At 36.6% G+C, this 27,232-nt stretch overlaps 1 protein-coding gene across 1 annotated transcript in view; it reads left to right on the top strand.

Annotated features, from left to right (window-relative positions):
- Positions 1-27,232, top strand: part of AKAP11 (A kinase (PRKA) anchor protein 11) — a 47,989-nt gene that overhangs the window by 1,020 nt on the left and 19,737 nt on the right. The window contains exons 2-6 of the mRNA XM_011974634.1: positions 13,823-13,922; positions 20,230-20,346; positions 23,530-23,577; positions 25,179-25,313; positions 26,663-26,927. Coding sequence (XP_011830024.1) covers positions 13,872-13,922; positions 20,230-20,346; positions 23,530-23,577; positions 25,179-25,313; positions 26,663-26,927 — 616 coding nt within the window. The 5' untranslated portion in view covers positions 13,823-13,871. The remainder of the gene's footprint in view (positions 1-13,822; positions 13,923-20,229; positions 20,347-23,529; positions 23,578-25,178; positions 25,314-26,662; positions 26,928-27,232) is intronic.

Genomic DNA, 27,232 nt, shown 5'->3' with positions numbered 1-27,232 from the left:
ACCCAAGGCACCGGGCCCAGAGTAGAGGGAGGTGCTCGGTCTCGAGACGGGTCTTCCTGGGGTCCCGAGTGTGGCGGTGGAGCTGCCGCCGCTTTTAATGACAGGCTGTTTAAATCCACGGGGTGGTCTTTAGAGACGGTCCCCCGGGTACGTGATGTGCGCACAGGAACATTTGCAGCAGAAGGAGGACGTTGCACTTTGTCCGCGAACAGCATCCTTCACTGTCAGAACCCCGGAGCCCTGGAAGCAGGCGCTGCTCAGATCTTATGACAGAAACGGAAGGCGTCAAGGGGCTCTTCGTAGTATTGATATTTGCATTTGCTGTCAAATACCCTCCTAGGTTGTTAATGGCTTAAGGCTGGCCATAAAGTACTCAGAATGGATTGAGTATGCTGCTATTAATCCAGGCATCTAAGCTGCTTTATAAAAAATATGTAGATGTAACCGAAGTATTAAAAAAAAAAGTAAATGACAATGACAGTAAAAGCTAACATTTTTTCTCTTCCCCATATTACCAGCTTTCATTTTTTTCTCTGCTTTCTCTGTCTTCTAAAACCATATAAAGTTGGTTGTGGTTTAGCTTTAGATGTTAAGGAGTTTCATGGTGAGAAAGACTGCTGAGACACACATCTAATAGCTTTAGTACGAACTGGAGTTAATTCCTGTTCTCTTTTCAGCTTTTCAATCGCTTGCAAAATGCTCGTTTTGCTTAGCTGCTTCCCACTGTTTTAGAAATGTCATGTTGATTGTGATTTCGTTATGTCTGAAAATACTCAAAATACGGAGTGCTAAGAAAAAATGGGGTATCAGTAATGCAAAGATAATTTTTTTTAACGTCATGATTTTAGGATGGCAGCCCAGTGCCTGACATGATTGGTGTCAGTTAAAATAGTGCAACTGAATGATTTTTTTTAAACGTTTACTTTTTCAAATGGTACCCTGATTATTCATTTTTTTGTTGTTGTTGTTCCTCCTGACAAAACTGACCCGGGGTGAACAGTGAATGTCACTGTTAATTGTAGCTGTAATAGTAATTTATGAAAGGTCAAAGAACGTAAGGGAATCAGGGAAGAAGTGGGTTCCCAAGCTGAACTAGTGACTAGTGTATGTACCCACATAACTGCACTATCGACGAGATTGATACGGGTCTAGCAGTGGACTCCTAGGCCAGTGATATTTTGCAGTTGTTGAGGATATGGGAAGTTGCCTAAGACATGGAACCATAGTGAGAAAGTCTCTAGCCTTCTCTAGCCCCCTGAACTCCAGGGATAAGTCTAGAAGCTGAAGAAGTCCTCTTTTGCCTTTAGAGGCCGGAAAAAATATGGTACTTTTAATTTTTTTTATTTTTTAATTTTAGGAACTTACTGTCTGGAAAAGGAACTCAAACCAATTTGGACAACATATTAAAGACCGTTTTAAGAGAAATTGTCAGTTATAAATAGGTAGAGGAATTCTCTCTATACTTGACAAAAATGTAACGTAGAAAATATCTCTTTGTGAATGGGCAGAGGAGACCAGTGTTGATTAGAAAAAAATTTCTTCTTACTACATCTTAGCAAACTAATTTTCAGAAATAGAAAAATAAATTTTTTGGCTGGTATTCATAACCTTTTGGCAAGGGTTTCAAACTTGTAGGGTGTGTGGTGTTTGGTTTTTCAGAAGTAATTGAAGTAACTTTGGATAGGGTACCTGATTTTTTTTTTTTTTCCTGTCTTGTCTGCATTTTATTAATCAACTACCTGAAAGGATTGAAGAGTGAAAACTGGTCAAGAGAAGATCTAGGTTAAGCCTGGGTGTGAGTTAAGGGTCAATAAGCTGGTAATATGGGTAAGAGAAAGAAAAATGCTTTATCAGCTTAAAAACAGACTGAAAAGATTAAAATGTCTTGATTCTCCCAGTCATCCTTACATATAAAAGTTTATTTAAAATTACTTCTGGGCCAGGCCTGGTGCCTTACGCTTGTAATCTCAGGACTTTATTTAGGAGGCTGAGGCGGGTGGATCACTTGACACCAGGAGTTCGAGACCAGCCTGGCCAACATGGAGAAACCCTGTCTTTGCTAAAAAATACAAAAATTAGCCACGTGTGATGGCACACACCTGTAATGCCAGCTACTCGAGAGGATGAGGCACAAGAATCGCTTGAGCCTGAGAGATGGAGATTGCAGTGAGCCAAGATCTTGCCACTGCACTCCACCCTGGGCGACTGAGCAAGACTCTGCCTCAAAAAACAAACAACAAAAAATTACTGGAGTAAAGGCATTTGAAATTTGTAGATTAGAGACTGGACATGGTAAGAGGAGAAAAGTTATCGTTTTTAGAATAGTCTAAGAATGTTTTTTGGGAAAGAAATAAATGGGGTAGAGGCGTGGAACAGAGAGGATGTTACTTGAGTGAAAATGAGGTATACTGTAAAGAGTTTGGGTTTGGGAGTCATGTCTGTTAATTAAATGAGCCTCATTTTCTTCATACCCACCTCAAAAAGTTAGTGCGAAGCACATAGTACTTGCTTACTCAGTGTTTTTTTTTTTTTTTTTTTTTACCTCCTATAATGGTTTGAGGATTCTTTGATTGCAAGGATCAAAAAGCCAATTTAATTAGACTACTTTAAAAAAAGCATTTGTCATACAGTGCTGCTGAAGTCCATTGCATGATTCCAATCCAGCGTTCTGGAAATTGGGAAGTCTTCAGGCAGTCATTCTTCCAGTTTTTCTCTGGAGGCACATGGTGTTACGTCTCTGCTACTCACTGCAGATCTATTCCAGTTTCTTTCAGATTGGCCTTCTCTTTAAAGCTCTTGGTTTCCGCTTCCCCAAAACTTTGGTTTGCATGAGACTTTGGTTTGCCATGATGCCAACACCAGACTCACTAACTGTGCAACATGGTTCTCAACAAACATCTCCAAGTCTCAGTTCTGTTTCTAGAGAGAGAATCCAATTGGTCAGGTTTCTGCTTCTAGTGCAGGTGGCTGGGGAGTGGGGAAAGATGAGAATGGGAAAAATGGATGAGGAAGAGACTTAGATTTGTCTCACAGTTCATAGGGCTGCACATTTGAAACTGGCCATGCCAACATCTTTAACAAAAGGAGAGGGGACAGGGAGGAAGTGATGGATACCTCAGGTGTGCTTTAACATCCTGCAATTTGAGTTCTTCCTCTAGCACTGCACTGGACTTGCTCTCAGCTTGGTAATGTTCTAACCAGATCTAATCAGTAGTCTCTTTACAGGACAGATTCTCCTAGGTGTGGGAGTTCAGGCAAATTACTTAAATGCTTGATGACTCAGTTTCTCTATGTGTAGAATGGGCATAATAGCACCTTCTGTGGTGAGAATTATGAATTCATGTATGTAAATCAATTAAACAGTGTCTGGCATATGGCAGGCACAGTGCAAGGGTACAGTATTAGTATTTGGCGAGAGCACACCGTGTGGCAGGTACTGTGATAGGGGCTTCTGGTCGTGTTCAGAGAGGAAAAAATTTCTGCCCTCAAGAGGTTTGGAAGTCTGATGCTGACCACTCATGCTTAAAACCATTTCCTGACTTCAGTGACACTAAATTCTTCGAAATCTCTATCTCACATACCTTTCTGACTGCCATTTATTTGTGGTTCGTTTTATCCCTCTCTGGAACCCTTTATCATGGTTGTCTCCATAGATGCTCTCTTGAATTTCTGTTCTTTCCCAGTCTCTGAGATCAGCTTTCAAGTTCTCTATATGTGGATTATTCTTAGAGTAACATCTCCAGCTCTGACTCCAAGTAAATCTCTTAATTTTTGGTGGTGTTTTGTGTAGTATTATTTATATAATTTATATGTTTTGAGACATGGTCTTGCTCTGTCACTTACATAATTTATATATTTTGAGACATGGTCTTGCTCTGTCACCCAGGCTAGAGTGCAGTGGCACAGTCTTGGCTCACTGCAACCTGCCCCTCCCAGGGCTCAAGCGATTCTCCCATCTCAGCTGCCTGAGTAGCTGGAACCACAGGTGTGTGCCACCACACCTGGCTAATTTTTATATCTTTTGTAGAGAGGGAGTTTCACCATGTTGGCCAGGCTAGTCTCAAACTCCTGGGCTTAAGCTGTCCACTCGCCTTGGCCTCCCAATGTGCTGGGATTACAGGTGTGAGCCCACTGTACCCAGCCTCTTGGATATTATTATGTTGATATAAAATACCGTCTTCCAGTAACCTTCTAATTTGCAAAGCCTTCTAATTTACCTTGTAATTTGCAAAGAAAAAATTTTTCTTTCAGTTCCCCAGGCTTGAAACCTTAAAGTTACTTTTCACATTCTTTTTTTATGCTCTAATATACCCTGTTAATAGGTTCTGTGTAGGCCTTTGGGTGCTTCCTGTGACTGGCCCATCTGCAAAGTAGGACTGTTCACTTATTTCAGCCACTGGCAGCTTAGGATAGATCCTTATATTTGTAAGAGCTACTTAAATGTCTTTTCAGCAATATACTCTTAGAGTCATGGTGTCATAGATGTCACTGATAAAAAGAAATGTGTTCCTGAGTTAAAATTCTGAACATATTTTCTGTTAGAAATAATCTTGTGGGTAGGGCTACGTACAAGATTAAGTACGTTACTTCTTTTTCTAGGGAGCATATTCATGTTGAAAGCACAATCTCAAGATTTTAGTTTTTTGTCGTTGCATTTTTTTTGTAGGTATTCAGTTACATAGCATTTTAATTATAGCATATCATCCTTATAATATTGCCATACATACAAAGTTTTATTGTAAATCAGTTGAAAATATTTTTGAAAGTCAAATATATTACACCTGCACACTCAATAGCGAAACTAAGATAATCAATTGAGGGCATGTATCCTCTACAGTGATTTCTTAGAACTATTCAAATCTAGGTCTAATGAGTTTTTTGTTATGAAAATGTTAACTGTTGTTATCCTCCTGCATTCATCTGATTATTCTAATTAACTTCTAACAACGGACCATTGCATGTTGTTTTTAAAAGTTGTGTTTATTGTTGCTGAATAGGTAGTTTTGAAGTCAATAGCCATTCACACTTAGTACTTTGTCAACTAGACCCATGTTATTCCTTTCAATACCAGTGGCTAGTTGGGCTCAAACATACCTTAGAAGTAGATCTCAATCTGGAATGCAGTTGAAAAATCCGTAATTTTTCTCTGTGACTGTTTGAGAAAACAAAAGTGACAGAACAAATATCCTTGGATTAATTTTGCAAAAAGTCGTTAGGTAAGTGACCCTAACTATTTTCTATTTGGTGATGTTGCTTTTGCCACCAAATGCCTGTCTGCATTCACGTCGTTGATGAAATTTCTATTCACCTTACAGCTTGTTCACTTCAGTAAATGTATGGTTGCTTATTATGAGTAAGGCCTTTGGGGAATGCAGAGATGAGTAAGGCATGGCGATGGGATGAAATTCACTGTCGTATCCCAATCACTGTTACTTAGACGCTTAGTGAATACATGTGTTGAATGTTGTTAGTACTTACAGTCCAAAGCAGAGCGTAGACATGTAGACATTTAACTGTTAAATAAAGCACTGTAGTCTAAAGTGCTAAAATAGAGCAAGTGGTGATTTTGCCCCCCAAGGAAATGTTTGGTAATATTTGGAGCCAGTTTTGTTACTGCAAGTGAGTGAGTGCTACTGGTATCTAGTGGGTAGAGGCCAACGAAGCTGCTACCTACCACGCATACACAGCCTCCTACAACAAAGACTTATCTGACCCAAAATGTTGATGATGCTGAGGTTGAGAAATCCTGTAGCAGTAAGAACAACATGTATATTGTGAATGCAGGAATGAAGTTGATTGAGGATTAAAAGTAAAAAGGCAGAAACTATAAAGAAGCAAATATCTTAATAGATATTAATTGACATACTAAAATCACTTTATATAATTGACTGTTGTTTTGAAAAACAAAATAGTATCTGATAGCTGTAGTATTTTTAGATTTTGTAAGTCTAATAACAGGTCTGTGCCCAAGAAAGGAACTTAGCTTCCTTATTTGCAAAGAGGGGGATAACATCCCTTTTATTCTGCTGTTCACCTGTTAGGTATGATTCTGTTTTATTTTTCTAGTGTATGTATTAGGGTTTACAAGATAACTTATTACAGTTTTTCTTCAAATAATATCACTTCATGTTTAATGTTAGAAATCTGACAGTGTTTTTTCATCTCCATCTCCCCCGCCACATTTTTTATCCTATTTTGTCATACATTTTATCAATATGTCTGTTTTAAACCCTCTAATTCATTGTTACTCTTTTTAGTTTAAGCAGTTATATTTTAACTGTTTAAAAGGGATTGAAAAATGAAGAATGACTTCTATTAACCTCATATTTACCATTTCAGATGTTCTTTATTCCTTTGTGTAAGATTCAGATTTCCATCTGGTACTGTTTTTCTTTGCCTGAAAAATTTCTTTCCACAGTTACTCTAGTGGTGGTCAACTGGTGGTGAATTTTCACGGCCCTTATTCATCTGAATAAATTTATTTTGCCTTAATTTTTGAAATATATTTTCATTGAAGTATATCTGGGTTGATGCTTTTTTTTTTTCCTTCTTAGTCCTTTGAAGATAGTGCTCCATTGTCTTGTTTTCTGGTTCATATAAATGTGAAGTCTGTTGTCCTTGGTTCCTCTGTATATAATGTGTACTTTTTTTCTGGTCAATTAATATTTTTTCTTTATCGCTGGTTTTCAGCCATTTGGTTGTGATTTGCCTTGGCTTTCTTTATGTTTATTCTTAGGGTTTGTTGAGCTTCCTTGGTACTGTCAGTTTATGGTTTTCTTCAAATTTGGGAACCTCTCTGCTATTTTGTCTTCAAATATTTTTTTTCTGCACCTGCTTCCCCAACTCGCACTCTCGCTCACTCGCGCTCTCTCTCTCTCTCTCTGTGTGGAACTCCAGTCTTTCACCTTTTATGGTGCTTAAAAAGTCACCCTGTCACACTCTAGGTTTGTTTTTAACTTTCTTCTCTCCATGTTTCATTTTGGATAGTTTCTATTACATTGTCTACAAGTTCACTGAGCTTTTCTTCTTTAATCTGTTAATTGTATCCAGTATGGTTTTTGCTTTCAGTATGGTATATTTAGTTTTCATCTCTAAAAGTTCAATTTTGGTATCTTTTGTATCTTCTTCTCTCCTTATCATGATGATGTTTTCCTCTCACTTCTTGAGTATATGGAACATCTTTGTACTATAGTTTTACAATCCTTTTCTGTTCCTGCTATCATCGCTGTCATTTCTACGTCTTTATTTATTGACTTTTTTTTCCTCCTGGTTATGGTTCATATTTTTCTCTTCCTTTGCATGCTTGGTAATTTTTATTGTATACGAGCCATTGAGTTTATACTGTTGCTTGCTTAATTTATTATATTACTTAAGTGTGTTGGATTTAGTTGGGGTGCACAGTTATTTGGAATCTGTTGGATTGTTTCAAGGCTTGCTTTTAGAATTTATTAGTGTGGGTCCAGAATAGTTTTTAGTGTAGTGCTGAATTATTGCCTCTACTAAGGCTACCTCTGCTAAGGCTACTCCTTCTTCTGAGGAGTCTATCATTGCCTGATATATTACAAGGTTTTTCTATTCTGGTGGAATATATTATGGTTTCTCTCTAGGGCTCTCACTCACTTTCAGCTCTCCCTCCAGCATAATACCCTGTAAATTCTAGCCATGTTGGTCTCCCCAAACTGATCTCTGTTTAAAACTCGGTGAAACCACCGGACTGCTTGGCTTTCCTGTCCCTGTGTTGTGACCAGGAAGTAGCTGGCTGCCAGAGTTTCCCTTCTCTCAGGGGTCACAGTCCTGTGTTGCCTGTTGTCTGATGTTTAAAACCAATGTTTCATATATATTCTATCCTGTTTTCTTGTAGTTATATTCAACAGAATGTTAATTTTTAGCACTTGGCCATTTGGCATTTGGTCAAAATGTGTATTTGGAGCACTTACTCTAAATATGATCTCAGATACTATCAAGTAGAAATTAGTGGAAACACAAATGTGTTTTCACAAACTCATTAAATGTAGACATATTCATTCAAATATTTAAAGGCATACTTTGCTCTTTATTCTATTTTATGTTTTTCAGCCTACATCATGCTTTGAACTTCGTTCTTTAAATATGTTACTTTTTATTTATTAGTTCAGCAGATGTTTGAATGCCTACTATGTAAAAATACAAATACATAAAACACTTTTGTCCTCAGGGAACTTACAACAGGAGGGAAGTATGCAATCAGAGGCACCAGAGGATTAAACTGTAAACCACTTAGGCAGCACTAAGGAGATGGCTACTATTTGGGCAAGGAGGGATAAAGGAGAGATATGAGCCAAGCCTATTTTAGGGAGGGAAGTTCTTGAACTGATGCGTGAGTAGTAAGTAGCAGTTCAGCTGATGGAAGAGAGAGGGTAGATTTGAGAGAAGTTTAGGAGAATGACAGGTCAGGATTTGGCAATTTACTAGATGTGGTCGTCTGTAGGAATAGAGGGGAAGACCAGTTTCCAGCTTGGCCTACTGGTTGGGTTTGGTTTAATGGCTCTTACTGACATAGAGAATACAGGAGGAGATCGTTTAGGGAGAAAGTGTTATTTACCTTTTGAACATACAAATTTTGGAGTAACTGGGATATTTAGTTGGAAGTCTCTAATAGGAAATTAGATATACAGAACTGAAGAATAAATTAGGGGGTTGTTTGCATAGTTAAAACCAGAGGTAAGGATAGAATGCCCTTGAAAAACTAAATAAAATGAGACAAGAGGATACGGATGAAGACTAGGAAATATTAGTATTTGAATAACAAGTTATAAAATACTTTAGGAAAGGAAATTTATATAGAAAGAGACAAGTTTTTCTCAACCAGAAATTACATGTGGCACTTGTTAAAATTACAGATTCCTGTGTTCCATGTAGACCTATTGAATTTGGATCTTCTGGTGGGGGAGTTGTGTGTGTTAGAAATAAGCTGATGTATATATGTACTGAGGTTTGAGAACTAGTGCAGTAGGAGGAGAGTCAAGATATGGCAATATTATTGATAGGCGTTTCACAGACTCTGGCACGGTTAACTCTCCTGATACAAAAAAGGTCAAGTAATAGGTGATGTCAACTTGAACATTTCTTAGGTCAGAGGAGATAAGGAAAGACTTGGAGAATATATGTTTTTTAATTATAAAAGAATTTATGTTCATTCAGAGAAGTACAAAACTCAACATACATAGACACAAAATGAAATACCCACGATTGTATCTACTCAGATAAAACCATTGTCTGTACCTGTCTAGTGTATGTCTTCTTTTATATTACACGTATAGATACACACATGTAGTTATGCAGATTTTTCACAAAATGGGATAATGCTAATATGACAGAACCTGTCTTATTTTACTTAATGATCTACTGTCTTCTCATATTGTAGATAGATGACATGTTATAAAATGTAAGTCCCACTTGTCATGGGTGACCACTGGCATCAGTTTAGTGTACCTCCTTCAAGTCATTTCCTATGGATGCACAAATACATATATGTGTCAGAGTTGCGTCTGTATATAATTTTTTCTTTTCTTTTTCTTTCTTTTTTTTTTTTTTTGAGACAGAGTCTTGCTCTGTGGCCCAGGCTGGAGTACAGTGGCACAGTCTTGGCTCACTGCAACCTTCGCCTCCTGGGTTCAAGCAATTCTTGTGCCTCAGCCTCCCGAGTGGCAGGGATTATAGGCATGTACCACCACACCCAGCTAATTTTTGTATTTTTAGTAGAGTTGGGGTTTTGCCATGTTGCCCAGGCTGGTCTTGAACTCCTGGCCTCAAGTGATCTTCCTGCCTTGGCCTCCCAGAGTGCTGGGAGCCACTGTGCTAGGCCAGCTTTTTTTTTTTTTTAATTACAAGTGAGAACATACTATTTACACCATTCTGCAACTTGCTCTTTCACACCAGTATGGCTCACTCTAACTCATTATTTCCAATTGCTGAGTAATAGTCATGTGAATTTATTTGAGTTGATGAACTTGTTGGTTATTTTCAGTTTTTTCATTTTATTTCAGTGAGTAGTCTTTCACGTATCTTAGTGAATTTCGTGCAAGTATATGTGTAGGATAAATTTTAAGAAGTGAAATAGCAGGACCAAAGGATATGTGTATTTATTTAAAGAGCCCTATATCTGTGTTCTCTGTATTCTTTATAATTGTTTCTCTCATTGCTTTCATTTGTTTACTTTTGCATTCTGTGATTTTTCTTAAGATCTTCTTGGTTTTCCATTGTTTTTAGCAATGTCTGTTCTGCTTTTTTGTTATTTCTGAGGGAATTTCTTTTGTTTAGTGGTAGTTTTCTGTGTGTTTCCTGAGCTATAGTGTCTCACTTTGTAGTTGTTTGCCTTGTCTGCCTGTTTCTTGTCTCTCATCTGCTTTTTTCCAAGCCATGTAGGTTCAGTTTAATTTCTTTGACTATAAATAACACATTTAGTTATTCTTTGCTTAGGACTCTTGTTTCTTTATCCAGAATAGGGCACAAAGCAGTAAAGCATTAAATGAAAAGTTTAACATAATACAAATGTATTTTAGGGGAAAATACTGTATTTTTGTTTTTCGTGTGAAATCTGTCAAAAACGATGTGCTCTCTAATTATACAAGATGCTGAAGAAATCCTGCTCTAGCTGTTATCCTTTCTTCTCCCATCAATCTTAGCATCATTTCCAAAGATGATTTTTTTCTTTGCTTTACAAAAGTATGTCATATCATCTCATATTGGATTCACTTTTATGTTGCACAGATATTGTCTAATAGATTTCTTTCTTCCTGAGACAATATTTTACTTACGTTTCAGTGAAAAAGTGGTGGATTAGGGCAGGAAGCTGTTTTCTTCCATGAGTGAAACAGAGTGTAAATAGAGAATTGAACTGTTTCTCTTTCATTAATTTCAAACAATGATTTGAATTCTGAGATAATGCGAGTTGCAGGGGCATGATTATATTTCTCTGGATTTTTTCTTTTTGTGTATATTATGTGTTGTTTGTATTTCTGTGTTTCTTCACAGATCCCATACTGAACTCCATTTGCCTTATTATTCAATCTTGAGTAAGAGTGTTTTATCTGAATCTGCCATGCAGGAAAATTGTGGGTAAAGTGAACTGGGGTAGCCAGCCCTGTCAAATCCCAGGTGTTGTTTCAGAGTGCTCCCCCCTCTCCCTGCCCCACTTTGAAACTGCTTCTTCTACCTTAGGTGCTTATTGCACCTGAGGGTGAGCAGCTCATTTAGATAGTTGGTCCCATTTATTTGATGGTGAAGTCTCCTGGGAGTTAATGTTTATCTTTGCTCAGTTGACTTTAGTCAGCAGCTGCCAAGGTAATTGTTGTTTCCTGTCTCTTTTCCCTACTTCCCTTTCAGGCAAGGTTAGGAGACGACTCAGAGAAAGTGATGTAAGGCGTGCCATTCCTTTGTCCTGCAGAATTGTTTTTAATGGCTGCCATGGCGTCATTGTGGGAGTGAACTTAAGATCGTTTAATTACTCTTTTGTTTCTGGCATCTAGATTGCTTCTTATTTCTATTGTGAGTTGTAATGAACCAGACTATAAAACCTTTATGCACCGTAGAGGAGTGGTGAAGAGCCCCAGTGCCGGAGTTAGAAAATTTGAACTTGAATCCCACCTCTGCCATTTATTTACTGTGTGGGCCTGGGCACATTGATAAGCTTCCTCTTGCCTCAGTGTTTCTCATTGTCAAACTGGGGTCCTATTCTGTAGTCTTAAGGACGACATGAGATGTTTACATAAACCTCCTAGCAAAACAGAGCACTTGGTTCCTTATGAGCCCTTGTTAATAAGCTGGATGCTCTAGGATCATTATTTGCTTTGATGCATTCCCAAAAGCAGAAATGCTGTGTCAAAGAAGTATTTCCAGGGTTTTGACACGCATTACAAAACCTCCCTGCAGGTGCCACTTTACTTAGGAGCCGACTTTGCCAGTCTCTGGTTTCTTGGAACCCTTATGCTGGCTTCTGTGTTTTATGTTACATTTGAGAAAAGCCCATTTGCCTCTGAGGTTTTCTGGCAGTTGAGGAGAACACTGTAGAGAAGAAAGGAGAGTGAGGTGGACTGGGACAAATACAAGGATTATCTTTTTACTTTGGTTACTATACATTTTTATACTTAAGCCTTGTGTTGATAATTTTTGGTCCACTTGATCATTTTGGTCCATAGGTAAATATTTAAGTCTTCTTTTGCCTGTGTTTTGTAGTTTTCAAAGTACCTCCCATAAATTATTTTTCATTTGGTTCTCACAGTAAACTTGTCTGGTAAATATGGTATCGTAGACATTGAGGAAAAAGTTCCAGAGACATTGCAGTTGACCCGGAGGAAACAAAGCTAATAAGAGGCAGCACAGGAACACGAATGGTCCTCTTCCGGATTCTGGGGTATCACCCTTTCTTTACCTTGTGCTGATGGGAACGCCTTGTGTTAGGCTGAGCCTTTCTCATGATGCTGCTTCAATTTCAGTAATCAGATTTTATTGTTATGGAGACCACTAGGGCTTAATCTTAGTTCATAATAGAATACCATTGTATTTCTTTGTCTAAAAATTAAAATGTAGAAATCTCTAAAGTGTGCGTGTTTGTGCACTCACGCTGTAGTCTTATCTGCATAGCAAAAGAATATGCAATTTGAACTTGACTAAAATTTCGTTTTTTAAAAGTTCTGACGGTGGGGGCTACCTTGAAGTTTGTTTCTGCATATAAATCTCCTCATAGTATAAATTTATGTTAACCAAATGTCCTGGAAACCTCAGCTAAGCAATTCATTTTTTTGTTTTTTATTTTTTTCAGAAACTGGGTCTTACTATATTGCCTAGACTGGCCTTGAATTCCTGGGCTCAAGCAGTCCTCCCACATCAGCCTCTCACGCGCCACTGTGCCTGGTTTCAACTGGGCAATTCTTGATAAGACCAGATTGATTTTCTGAAAATACTTGAAACTTAGAATTTCTTAAATCTTTATTGATTTGATTTTTTAAAAAAAGTATTTAGTTCTCCACTTCTGCTCTTTACTTTGAAGGATTTGAATGCAGGAGGGCCGTATCTATCTTGTTTCTCTTGTGCATCTAGCACAAGTAGATTTTAAATGAATGGACAAGATACTATGGTCAAATGTAGATATCGAGTGGTTAATGCCTGGAGTGGATTTAAGTCCTCAGAGATATTAAAGCATCTTTAAAAAGTTGAGGCTTCATTTTGAGTGTTTGACGTGGCAGGTGTGTGTGAAGTACTATTAATCATTTGACTTGGATGTCTGAAATTTTGTCAGTGGTATGCTCTTAAGCTTCCTATGTAAAGAATTTGTTTATCTAATTTGATAATGTGCAGATTTCTCATTTGTGTATTATCAAACCTTTCTCCTCAAGAAATAAGAATGTCAAGAGCATTCACTGTTGCCATAGAGATGAGTGACTTTTGGGAGGCAGGGAAGTTTTAATTCTTTTTGTAATAATCTCTACTTAAGCTTTTATTTTTAAAATATTTTTTTAAAAACTTGTTTTTCAAATCTTTCTCTTTGATGCTTTGCAATAAAAAAGGGCAGTGAGATTGAATAGATAAGGGTGTAGACTATTTTGTAATTTTGAACCAAAATATAAGATTTTTAAAATAATTTTCTATCTCATTAAGATACCAATATTCATATATTTTTCAAATATTCTTGCTGGATTACAAGGAAATTGAGGGGCTGAGATTATTTTTGTTTTCATTTTTATTTTTCTTTTAATGACTGAGTTAAAAGAAATTAATTTAGCACAAAATACTTGCCTGAATTGTTAAGATCAATAAATAAGTTGTTTCAATATGTTTTCTTTAGGTGTTTTGTGGATTAACTCTTCATTGATTATATACGACAAAAAATAGTTATGGCGACTTTCAGAAACAATCACATGAAGACTAAAGCATCTATCAGAAAAGTAAGTTCACTCTATTAGGTTTTTTTTAGTGAAAGTTTTAATTAAAATGTTGATTTTTTTTTTTTTTATGTCCTACAGCTATGATGTTTTGTTTAAATGGATCTTATTATTTGAATTAGTAACATTCAACTACTGCAAAGATTGGCATGTATGAAAATAGCGATACAAAATCATGATTACAGTGATTTTATTTCCTAAAGATCACAGTGCATTCTCCCCATTTTTTCTCTACACACAGATATCCATCTGCTTTTTTGCAATATAGGCTGTCGGGTGTAAGCTTTCTTATATACCTTTAGCTTTACCATTCATTCGTTCATTCATTCAGCAAATATACACTTGAGTTATTTTATGCCAGGCCATATGTTAGATGTTGGGTAATCAGTAGCAAGCAAACAAAATATGATTCTTAATCCTTTCTTCCTTCTAGTCTAAGGAGGAACCCCCTCGCTTCCTCTCTTAAAACAATTTGGTTAACCTTCCATTTCTTGACATTTTTGTCTCTGCTAAAACTTTGGAGGCACTACCCATAAACAAAGGAGGAGGAATGGAGCCTGGAGGATAATTAACAGTCTTTGTTATTTCTTTTTCCTGACTTCATCTTCTGCATTATATGACACCATTGACCAATCCTTACACGTTAAGACAATATTTGACTTTCATTATAGTATTTTTCTTGCTTTCCTTCTCTTTTATGATAACTCTTGTCTCCTTTGCTGATCTTTCCAAATTCTAATTATCAGTGTTGCTATGAGTTTCTGGGCCTATCATTCATTTATGTAGAGAGCTAAAAGATGTATAGGTTTGACTACTAACTCTGAGAGGATGGCTTCTAAATCTACAGGATGTCTGCAAAATAGAAAGTAAACTTATCATTAAACAGTATGTTAATTACTTTTTTTTTTTAAGTTGGAGTCTCACTCTGTTGCCCAGGCTGGAGTGCAGTGGCGTGATCTTGGCTTACTGCAACCTCCATCTCCTGGGATCAAGCGATTCTTCTGCCTCAGCCTCCCAACTAGCTGGGACTACGGGTGCCCACCACCATGCCTGGCTAATTTTTTTTGTAGTTTTAGTAGAGACGGGGTTTCACCATATTAGCTAGGGTGGTCTTGAACTCCTGACTTCATGATCCGCCCACCTCGGCCTCCCAAAGTGCTGGGATTACAGGTGTGAGCCACCACGCATGGCCTTTTTTTTTTTTTTCTTTTTTTTGAGACGGAGTCTCACTCTGTTGCCCAGGCTGGAGTGCAGTGGCACGGTCTCGGCCAACTGCAAGCTCCGACTCTTGGGTTCATGCCATTCTCCTGCCTCAGTCTCCCTAGTAGCTGGGACTACAGGCACCTTCCACCACGCCCGGCTACTTTTTTTGTATTTGTAGTAGAGACAGGGTTTCACCGTGATAGCCAGAATGGTCTCGATCTCCTGACCTCGTGACCTGCCTGCCTCAGCCTCCCAAAGTGCTGGGATTACAGGCGTGAGCCATCGCATCCGGCCAATTACATTTTTAAGTAATATGCTCCTTATGTTTTGAGGTAAATTACCTTTAAATTTAATAGGTCCACTTTTTCATTTGAAAAAAGTACAATAAAAACTATTTTCTGTTTTTACTCTTTATAAACTATAGTGTATTTATTATACTTTTTTTCAGATTAGCAGCTAGACCCATAGCTTTAAATTGATTATACTGCTGGCTTTAAACTAATAATTATAACTAATAATATATACAAAATGTAATAGCAAACTGATACCATGGTCTTCAAGAATGATAGTACCTGACTTGAATATTTATCCCATACATTGCCAGAGATTCAGGGATTAGGCAGCAACTGAAATTTCATATTATTACCAGGTTAGTGTCTTTTGTTATTCAGCGTATTGTTCATATTAGGCACTCAGTAAAGATTTAATTTGAATTCAACTTGAATTATTGGAATCCCTTTTAGATAAAAGTGTGTGAATCCAAATATTGCATACTGTTTATGTAAACAGTTATGCACACACATACACCACCTTCTGCATCTTGATTCATCTTAATGACAGACACTTCCCTATTGGCTACTGTGGAAATTGAAAGATGTACTTGAATTCTTTAGATTTCACTTTAATTTGCATTAAATATAGAGATACATTAAATATTGGGAAAGTTAAAAGCATAATACACACACAAACCCACATACCTACCACCCATATCCAACAGTAGTTAATAATTTGTCTTGTTTGCTTTGTGTCTGTGTATGTGTGTATTTACTTTTAGGCAGAACCATTTGCAAGTTATGATCGTAATGTTTCTTCACCCTGAACACTTCAGCATGCTTCTCCCAGGAATAACAACATCTTCCCACATAACACTAATACCATGAACACATCAAGAAAAATAAATTCCCGTGTATCTAATACCCAGCCATACTCAGATTTCTTGTGTTGCACCCAAAATATCTTTTATAGTTCTCTCCGCCCCTGTTTGGATCCAGTCTAGCCTCTTAGTCTCTTTGTCTCTTAGACTCTTTGTTTCTTTGTCTCTTAGTCTCTTAGCATTTCTTTTGGTTTGAAAGAATTTTTCCTTTTTTTTTTTTCCTCGTTATATTCAATTCTGACATCTTGAATAGGCCACGCTAGTTTTCTTGTACCATGTTCCACATCTGGATTTGTCTGGTTGTTTTTTCATATTGCTATTTAATTTGATCCCCTCCGTTGTATATTTCGTGTAAAGTAGAAGTTACGTTTAAAGGTTTAATTGGAGCAGATTAAGCATTTATGGCAAGAATACTTTATAGGGTAATGTGAGGACAGAATTTCAGGTTTTCCCATGATCAGTGATGCTGTGATTGATCAGTTGACTAAGGTGATAACCCTGCTAGAATTGTTCATTGTAAAAGTACATTTTCTGTTTTTTGGTTAGCAGATAATCTATGATGATACTTGGCTGTGTGCTAATATCCTTTTTTTCCCAACAAATATTGAGCTAATGTTTTTGGCATCCCTTGATTACCCTTTCCTGAATTCATTATTTCATGGGAGTTGCAAAATGGTGATTTTCCTAATTCTACCATTCCTTTCATGTTTATTAGCTAGTATTCTTAAAGAAAAGCTTCCCTCATTCACCTTAGATGAACTATGTAATATCTCCTATAGAGGCAGGTCAAATGTCCTTTAAATACCAGTTTTCAGATTAATGTCAGGGCATCGTAGTTAGCACCAATGGTAGCAAGTGAGTTTATTTCCCCACATTCATTCACTAATTTGTTTGTAATGCTCTGAACTCATGGATTTTTGCAGTTCTATATTTTATAACCTTTTATTTCTTTATAGTCATTCATTCATTCATCTATTTAAGTTGCTCAAATTGTTCCAAAATTGATACCTGAGAGCCCCTCCGAGTAGGTGCCTATATCCTTTTGTCTCAGGCTCATAACTTTGATTGCTTTTTCACTTTCTGGTCGTATCCTTTTGGTACAGGACGACCCAATTTCACCTACTTTACCTTCCTCAGACCTGAAATTGGCTTTTTTTTTTTTTTTAAAGAACCCTGAATAGTACTTAAAAACCAAGATCTGGATACTAAGAGTTGCCTTTGCACTTAAAGTGTCATGAGTTTATATTGACAGTTCACGTTCAGATTTCACATATTTTTTCCTGTTTTGATTTCCTGTTTCTAAATTAGTGTGAAAATCCCCATTCGTTAAGGAAAACAAAATTATTTAAAATATTGAATATTTTCAAGCCCACAGAAAAGTTGGTAAAAAAAACCTAGTAGAATGAACACCTCATACATTCTTCACTCAGATTCACCCTCGGTTAACATTTTGCCGTACCCTCCCTCTCTCTGTGTACACACACACACACACACATACACACTCTTTCCCTTTTGCAATTGTATGAGAGTAGACTGCAGACATTATTTTACTTCATCTCTTCGAAAATCGTTAATTCAGTAACATCATCTAGCATGCATTCCAAACACAGATTTCCCTGTGTCTCAGGTAGCCTTGTAATTTTCTCCTTGCTTCTCTTCTAGGATGCAGTCAAGGTTCACACACTGTATTTGGGTATTGTTTTGGGTTTTCCCCATTCTAGACCATTCCAATAGTCTAAATTCTTTTTTCATGCAGCAAATCTTCCGAAGTGTCTAGGCCAGTTGTGTTGTAGAATATTTTCATATTTGGGTTCATATGTTTTTCCCCGTAATTAGGTTCAACAGAACATCTGAAAGGTGATGATGTGTTCATTCCTGTCTATCAGATCTGAAGTCCGTATTGTTGATGTTAGGCTTCACTAGGTGGTTAAGATAATAACCACCAGATATCTCCAATATAAATGCACATAATCTCCTTATGGTTAATACACTTAATAAACTATAAGGTGATCCTCTGAGACAGTATGAGTGTCCTTTTCCCCAGCTTTTAATACAGTAGATTGAGGATACGTGGATAACCCTTTCCTAAATCAGTAATTGCATTGGGAATTTACAAATGGGGTTTTCTAAATTTGTCATTCTGTCTATACTAGCCAGCATTTTTAGGTAAAGAAGAGCTCCTCTGACGTTTTCTCTTTTAATGGACTCACAGATTTTTTTTAATACAGTAGTCATAATTCATTACCATTTTCATTCTTCTTGATTTGAAGTTGTCCCATATTTGGCCGGTGGGAATTCTTTCAAGCTGGCTTCTGTATTTTTTTGAAATGATCCTGTTAGTCTTTGAGCATTTCCTTGCATTCTGGCTCAGTTAGATGTTTCAGGCTCGCTTCATACGTTCTCAGCCTCAGACCTGGAACCAGCTATTTCCCCAGGGAACTCTAGTTCTTTTTATTGGTGATAGATATTTAGAGACCAAAAGCTGGGTGCTGAGTATGCTCACTGCTACTGAAGGTCATTGTAAGACTTTTCAATGGAAAAAGGTAGTACGTGTATTCAAAGAATTATGAATTTGTAATGACAGGTCAGATTCAAATGTAACAGCACAGCTTTTTATCATAAATTTTTTGAGCACATATTTTTACCTCTTAGACTAAAGATTTCCATTTATTTTAATTTGTTAAGATTAGCAGCTGTTTCAGTTCATCTAGTGTCAGGTTCTGAAATATGGGGAAACAAAGTGAGTGAAACACAGTCTGTGACTTACATAATTTGTTTTAATGGGTAGGAAACAATCTGAGTATAGTAATTATAATATGCTTTTTGTTTTTGAGACGTAATCTCTGTCACCCAGGCTGGAGTGCAGTGGCGCAATCTCACCTAACTGCAACCTCTGCCTCCCAGGTTCAAGCAATTCTCCTGCCTCAGCCTTCCGAGTAGCTGGGTTTACAAGCACGTGGCACCATGCCAGGCTAATTTGTGTATTTTTAGAAGAGACCAGCTTTCACTATGTTGGCCAGGCTGGTCTCGAACTCCTGACCTCAAGTGATCCACCCGCGTCAGCTTCCCAAAGTGCTGGGATTACACACATGAGCCACTGTGCCCGGCCAATAATTATAATATGTTTTGGTGTGGATTAAATGATTTTAATGCACAACATACAGCAGGAACTTTGAGAGAGATTTATTAGGGCTGAACAATGGGAAAATCTTCACAGGTCTTGGGATGGGTAGGATTTCTACATGGGACGACTGGGAAGTAAGGACATTTCTGATAGAAGAGCAGATTGACAAGTCAGTGGAAGGGGGCATAAGGTAGAAGGAAAGGAAATAAGTGTCCTATTTATGCCTGACTATAGTACTCATTATTTTCTTCATATAGCTTTTTCCTCCCTCTATTCCTTGTACTTGTGACAAACATCTCACCCTGAAATCTGGAATCGCTTCTCATTTTCATCAGACAGCTTCCTTAAGATCCATGGAAAACCTTATTTTGTTGTTATTATCTTATTTTTCTGTCTCCAACTTTGTTAATGGAGTAATCACTGTTGTTAAGGGAGTAATCACTGTTGTGCACCTTACTACAGCTCCCACATCATGTCATTCAATCATATGAATTGTTGCTTCTGTTCTACCAGTGACTTGGAAATCAGATATGCAGTTTGTTAAGTTTTAGTGTAAGGTAAGAGTAAGTGAACCTGGTGTGAGATTCACGTGATCTTCTAGTGAGTTGAATGCCCAGGCTCTAGTATATGTATGTGTTTTGGGCATGTGAAACTCTGCCTTTTCAGCTGAATGGAGCTTCTCAGTGGAATTGAGTTCTGCATCCAGTATCAAAAGGTGCCAGTGAATATTAGTTAGAGAATGAGTGACTATCTAAAACACCTCCAGGATCTCTTACCCTTGTCTTAGAATTAAATGAATTTAAAGTATCTTTGCTTTCTTTCCCCTGCAGAGCTTCAGTGAAGATGTGTTCCAGTCTGTAAAGTCTTTATTGCAGAGTGAGAAGGAACTATGCAGTGTAACAGCAGAGGACTGTTTACAGCAGGATGAACATGCCAATTTAACTGAGGTTTAACATATTACTTTCTAAACCCTTTCCTAATAATGCGCAGCGTATTTTCATGCATCTCTGTAGGACTCTAATCTATTTTTAAAATGCCTAAAATCTCTGTATGTTGTTACATGTATCAGAAGTACCTGTTATATGGGTGGGAAAGGGGGAAAAAAAAGAAGTACCTGTTTTAAATACTGGCTAAAATAATTTTATTAATTGACAATGAACTCAAACAAACGAGCACATTTAATTCTATGCAAAGTACTAATTGGATGTATAACATTGTATTAGACGATGCCTACTATATTCAGTAACTGGTACTTTAATACGAATTTTTCTACTCTGAAATATAAAACAAATGCATGTTTCTTATGTTGATTTTTTGGGGTATTTTCTTGACTGTTTAAATTCAGTGCTTTGATTAAAAATGAAAAAGTAGTGATAAATTTATATTTGAAATTAAGACATTTACTCTATTACTTGAGGATAAGATAATATACCTTGCTCGCCTATTTCTCTGCTGCAGTGTTTCAAATCTTTGTTTGAATTTATTGCTATAAAAGGAGTAAGATCCTTTTCTATAATATAACCATACTTCATCATCACGTTTGTTACCAAATATGAGATATATTAGGTCATTGCAGCTCACAACTGATGAATATTTGAATTTAAAACATTTTATTTTGAAATGAGGGTTCTAATAAAATCGTGGTTACGGATAGATGCTCCTGGACTTATGATCGAGTTACATCCTGATAAATCCACTGTTCATCAAAAATATTCTAAGTTGAAAATGCATTTAAGACCTTATAAATCCATTGTAAAGCTGAAAAATCACAAGTCCAACCATCATAAGTTGGGGACTGTATGTATTCTGTTTTAGGTGGATGATTTTCTTTAATACTCCTTGAGAAATTCTCTATTTGATGTCATTTCATAGGAAGATAAGCATGTGTTTTAGGCCTGTAGTGTTCTGCTGCCTCATCCTCTTCTTTTTGTGTCAGCTTAATTTCACTATTACTTTCTTTGCTAACCTTTTTCATTTTACTTTAGCAAAACCAAGACATTCTTAATCTAGTTGGTTGTTTCCAAATAAACAGTGACAGAACATAACAGGCCTGATACGTACGCTTATCTTCTATGAAATGATGTCCTGTGTCCTGCTCTCCAGCAGTTTTCTAGCTCAGATAGGTCGCATTGCTTTTCCAAGCCCACATTCCCTGGTGAGGCCTTTCTAGACCAATGGGAAATATAAAACTCCCCTGGCATCTTCAAAACCCTATGCCAGCTTATTTTCTGTTTTGTATTCAGTAAAGGAAACTTGAAAGAATAGGTGGAATTTCTGTCCCACTTTAGGGTGTGCAAATCTCTGAGTATCTTTTCAAATAAAGGAAGGCAATTAGTTATTTGCCTATCTGTTATTGAGTGCCTGTAATGTGCTAGGTACTTTCCTCTACATTATCTAGTTAACCTGACAACTATGAGAGGGAAGTTATATTGCCTTGCGTTTTATAGATAAGGAGACAGGCTCCTAGAGGCTAACAGTTTACCTAGATGCCTAGAAATTAACCGTAACTCTTACGTGAAGTAAGAGCCATAATTAATCAGAATAAAGATCTCAGAGTAATTTAAGATTCTGACTTGCTTCTGAATCATCAGAAATAGATCGAAAATATATTCAGTGTTGCTGTGTATTCTGACTATACTATTTTCCCCACATTCTTGAGAATTGATTATTAATATTGCTGTCATTTAAGTATTGTATATTTTTTAGCCACAGCGGTTGCTTAGTGGACAGTGTACTACACTGTCTTCAAATGGAAAAAATGTCTTACTGTAATGCCAAATACATAGAGAGTATAAATGTAAAAAATAACACTTTTTCAGGTTCTAAAAGTAGTATGTTTTTTTTCTTTTCTTTTTTTGAGACATAGTCTTGCTCTGTTGCCCAGGTTGGAGTGCAGTGGCGTGATTTTGGCTCATTGCAACCTCCACCTCCAGGGTTCAAGTAATTCTCCTGTCTCAGCCTCCTGATTAGCTGGGACTATAGGCATGCACCACCATGCCTGGCTAATTTTTTGTATTTTTAGTGGAGACGAGGTTTCACCATGTTGGCCAGGCTGGTCTTGAACTCCTGACCTCAAGTGATCCATCCACCTCAGCCTCCCAAAGTGCTGGGATTACAGACATGAGCCACTGCACCTGGCCAGTATGTATTCTTTGTAGAAAAATAAGAAATACTCAAATTAGAACAAAGAAAATGACTATCATTGATCTTATGACTTAGGGAAAAAATGCAGAGGGGAAAAGAGTGGGAAAAAAATAGCTCCATCATCCAGAGTTAATCACTGCTTATACTCTGGTGTATTACCTTCCAGTATTATTTTCCATGCATATGTTTTTAAAAATAAAGTTGAAATTGTATGCGTGCTGTAAGTAATTTTTCTGTGACCTGTCCTTTTTTAATAATGTGACAGTTCTTCATGCATCAGATATTCTTTAGAAAGTCTGTTTATATAAACTTCTGCAGAGTAATCTCTATGTCAGGATATTGAAGGAAATAAATGATAGTATCATAGAGTCAATGAAGAAGTAGCCTCAGGGGTCTACCCAGGGAAGGCCTCTCTGAGGAGGTGACACTTGCATCGAAAGTTGAAGAATGAGGAGAAGCCAGGCATGTAATCATCCAAGGAAGAGAGATCCAGATTGAGGGCACAACCATGAAGTCCTTAGGAATGTACAGGGCGTGTTCCAGACCTAGAAAGGGGGCTTGTGTGTAAGTGAAAATGGTAGAAGGTTGAAGGCATTAGGTAACCCCACTTAGGATTTTGCCCCGGGAAGCATGGAAGAGTTTGGATAGGGAAGTGGCTTGGTAATAGGACCAGGTAGGAGAGGATTGTACTAATGTAGGTGAGAAGGGTGGCCAGGGAATGGAGAGAAGTGGATGTATTTGAAATATGTTTTGGGGTTAGAATTGATTGAACTTGCTACTGAGGGAGATACGGATGAGGTTCAAGAACTGCATTTTGGAGCCCAATCTTTGGTGAAAAATATTTTTGGGTCATCTTTGAAAAAAATCCTTTTCAAGGCAGACAACATTTTAATGCTTTGTCGGTTTTTTCCTGTTTCTCAGCTCTGTCACCAGCCTGAAAGATTTAAAAATTCAAATTAATGGAGGTTTATTTGTTCTTTACTCAGGTCACATTTCTGGGTTTTAATGAAGAGACAGATGCCACTCATGTACAGGTATGGTCAATTTTAGCATTTTTACTGAGTATTCTTGTCATGGAAATCAGCTTTAGGTTTGACCACAAAAGTCATTTATCTGAGAAGGTTGCAAACTGCAGGTTGACTTCTCCATTCTGTGTATAATATAGAATGTATGACTTGTTTGTTTATTTTGATGGCTTTCATAATTTTGACCTTAATAGTAAACATTTTCATTAAGATTGAGTTAAATTTAAAAGGTAAGGTTTGTAAAAATTAGCCAATGCAAAACTGTAGCCTGTTTGATTTAGGCAGTTATTAACAGAGGGACTGATGTTCGAGATTGGGATCAGCAAAGGAAAGCTTCACAGTTACATAAACAGTGGTTGAAGTTCCTGTAGATGTGATAGGCATGTTTTTCTTTTTCCCTCATGCTGCTGCTTAAAAATTTGTGATTTCTGCGTATTTCCTTTTGTGGCAATGAAGTGTCTCCTCCTAGAGGAGGAAACAACATTTTTTAGTTCTTTCTGAATAATGGATATCAGGTGATTATGGACAAAAACTCTGCTGTATGTTTTGATTGTGGCCTTGCTTGAAGGAAATAATTTGGACAGAAGGAACAAGAGAGGATATATTCCTGAGAACATATATAGCTGGAAAGAGAAATACTCCAAGATATTTCTTTAATGTTCTTCTCCTCCTGTAAGAGTTATTGATATAACCATGTTTATAAAGGAAAGTACTTTACAAAGGGTCAAAGACTTTAATAATTCTTTAGCTGGGTAAAATATTTGTGTATAAAGGGCAAACAGGAAGAAGAAATAAAAGCAATTTTCTTTTCCTTTAATCTTCATTAAAATTATCAGTTAAAGTCTAATACAATACCTTGGAGAGGAAAGACAGAAAAACGGATTATATTGTACAGGGTTAAAAACAAAACAAGTTTTTAGGATGTACATTCTCTAGCCAAAAATTTTGTATGAAAAAAATTTCATAAAGTTAAGTAAGACCTATACGTTGACATTACTAAAAACTATTAAATGCTTAATTGCCATGGATGTGTTAGGTACCCTGTAAAATTTTTTATAGCTTGATATCAATACATTTTAAAGGCTACAGGGATAGCCAGTATTTAATAATTTTAGTATGTTTTGGCCGGGTGCGATGGCTCACACCTGTAATCCCAGCACTTTGGGAGGCTGAGGTGGGCGGATCACGAGGTCAGGAGATCGAGACCATCCTGGTTAACACAGTGAAACCCTATCTCTACTAAAAATACAAAAAATTAGCCGGGTGTGGTGGCAGTCGCCTGTAGTCCCAGCTAGTTGGGAGGCTGAGGCAGGAGAATGGCGTGAACCTGGGAGGTGGAGGTTGCAGTGAGCCGAGATCACGCCACTGCACTCCAGCCTGGGAAACAGAGCGAGACTCTGTCTCAAAAAAATAATAATAATAATAATAATTTTAGTATATTTTATTTTTGAATTTTTGAAAAATTATCTGTGAATGATAAACTATAGATGTTAACTGTTATGAACCAGGAAATTTCCTAGCCAGTAGACCTTACAATTTTTGGATAGGGTCCACCTTATAGGAACCTTAACAACTGTACAGTGTTACTTACTGTTATTATTTTAAATTAGGATTTAGCTGCAGTTTCTTTGGAACTTCCAGATCTTCTGAATTCACTCCACTTCTGCAGTCTAAATGAAAATGAAATTATTTGTATGAAGAATATAAATAAACCATCAGATATAAGCAGTGATCCTCTACATCAGGTAACTTTTGTAGATAATTTCTAATGAGATTTTTAGGGCAAATTTTACTATATTTGATAAAGATGATTAAACTTTTAAATGCTTGGATGACATTTATTTTTTTTAAATGGTGTCTCCAGAAAATATGATTCATAAGAAATCTAACTCATGAAGCATTGACATCCCTGAAGGATACAGTAATTTTGATCATATCTTATATTTTGCAGCTGTGAAGTTCCGTAGATGGTATGCAAGTACATGCTATTTTTTTCTGAAAATTTATTATTTTCGGATTTCTTGAATTACTTATACCTTTGTATAAGCTATAGTGACTTTTCCCTATTATGGCCAATTTCAAATTTATACACATGTTATGCTATATGTTTTAGAGAATGTACTTAAGTTCATTTTCTGGTTTAAAAAATTCCATGTAAAGTGGACATCTGATGTGTTCTTTATAAATAAAAATGTTACCATTTCTTATAGGTGGTTAGTTTTATAATATTCAGCATTTAGTTCTTTACCAAGTATGATTTTGTTGATAATGCATCAGAGAAAATGCTTTGCATTCTAAGAGGTAAGACATATACAATTGAACCAGAAAGTTTAAAAAATTTGGATTACTTACTTTGGTTTTAAAAAAACTGCTGTGTTCTTTATAAGGTCTGCCAATAAAACTAGAACTGCTTGCCTCATTTCCTTAATTATGTTCTTTATTCATATTTACTTTGCTTTATTGGCTAGGTTATAAGAGGTGATAAGCTATTATATTTGATTTCTAGTTTTTTTGAATAAATCATTTCATCAGTATTTACTTGAAAAAATAGTATGAGGGGGAAAAGCTGGTGACTTGTATTTTTAAAGCTATAAACATTGTAAGTTGTAATACTAGGGAAATTTAAATAAAAGGAGTGGACTTTTAAAAATTGTGATAGGAAGGAAGATGGCATCATACTTGAAACTACAGGAAAATGGGATTGAAAATAAAAGAAAATAGAACTTGGTTGCTGCCCCCAAACAGTTTATAATACAGTTAGTGAGACAGGTGAATGATTCAGGAGAATCACAGGAATGTACAGTAATATAGGAAAACAGAATTGCTCAAAGGAATGGATAGATAGTAAGTTTTATAACATTTCGGGAGACTAGGTAGAATTTGAATACCTGGATAAAAGAAGATGTGAGAAAAGACTGGAAAGTGAAAAATGTAGAAAAAGAATAAAGAAATAAACATAAAACCAAGGAGCTTTTCAGGATGCATGAATTTCTTGTTTGTTTTTCCTCTGAGATTGTCTTATATCTATGCTTTACTTCATGATGTTTTGTATTTGAAATTAAAATTGTTTTTATTATCTTTTATCTTTCCCAAGAGTCATCCTTCTGGAATGCTTTGTGTCATGAGAGTGTCACCTACATCGCCAAAACTTAGGATTGATTTTATCTTTAGTCTCCTAAGTAAATATGCTACTGGTATAAGGTACACCTTGGACACATTCTTGCATCAGAAGCACCCACTTGAGACCACTGATGAAGATGATGATGATACTAACCAGTCTGTGTCATCCATAGAGGATGACTTTGTCACTGCTTTTGAGCACTTAGAAGAGGAAGAGACTTCAAAGCCGTATAATGATGGTTTGTTTTTCATTAGACTTTTTCCTAAAATAGGGAATTAAAATTTTTCAGTTCTGAAAATTTTAAGGCAGACTTGTTCAATTGAAATTTATGTTGAGATTTGATTCAATTTAAACCTTTTAACTTTTTTTCTGATTACCTGAGGAAATTCCTTATGATTTTTAAGTTCACTGTAATCTGGTTTTCAGTTTTGCTTATTTCAGGTTTTATTTAGTTGGTGCTGTTCACGCAGTGATTACATCAAGTGTCTGAAACATTCCTAGGTTCAAATTTTGGAAGAGTTAGCTGGGAGAGTCTCCACAGTA

Source organism: Mandrillus leucophaeus, unplaced genomic scaffold, assembly GCF_000951045.1.
Source record: "Mandrillus leucophaeus isolate KB7577 unplaced genomic scaffold, Mleu.le_1.0 Scaffold147, whole genome shotgun sequence".
Classification (NCBI taxonomy): Eukaryota; Metazoa; Chordata; class Mammalia; order Primates; family Cercopithecidae; genus Mandrillus; species Mandrillus leucophaeus.
This window is presented reverse-complemented; position numbering and strand designations above follow the sequence as displayed.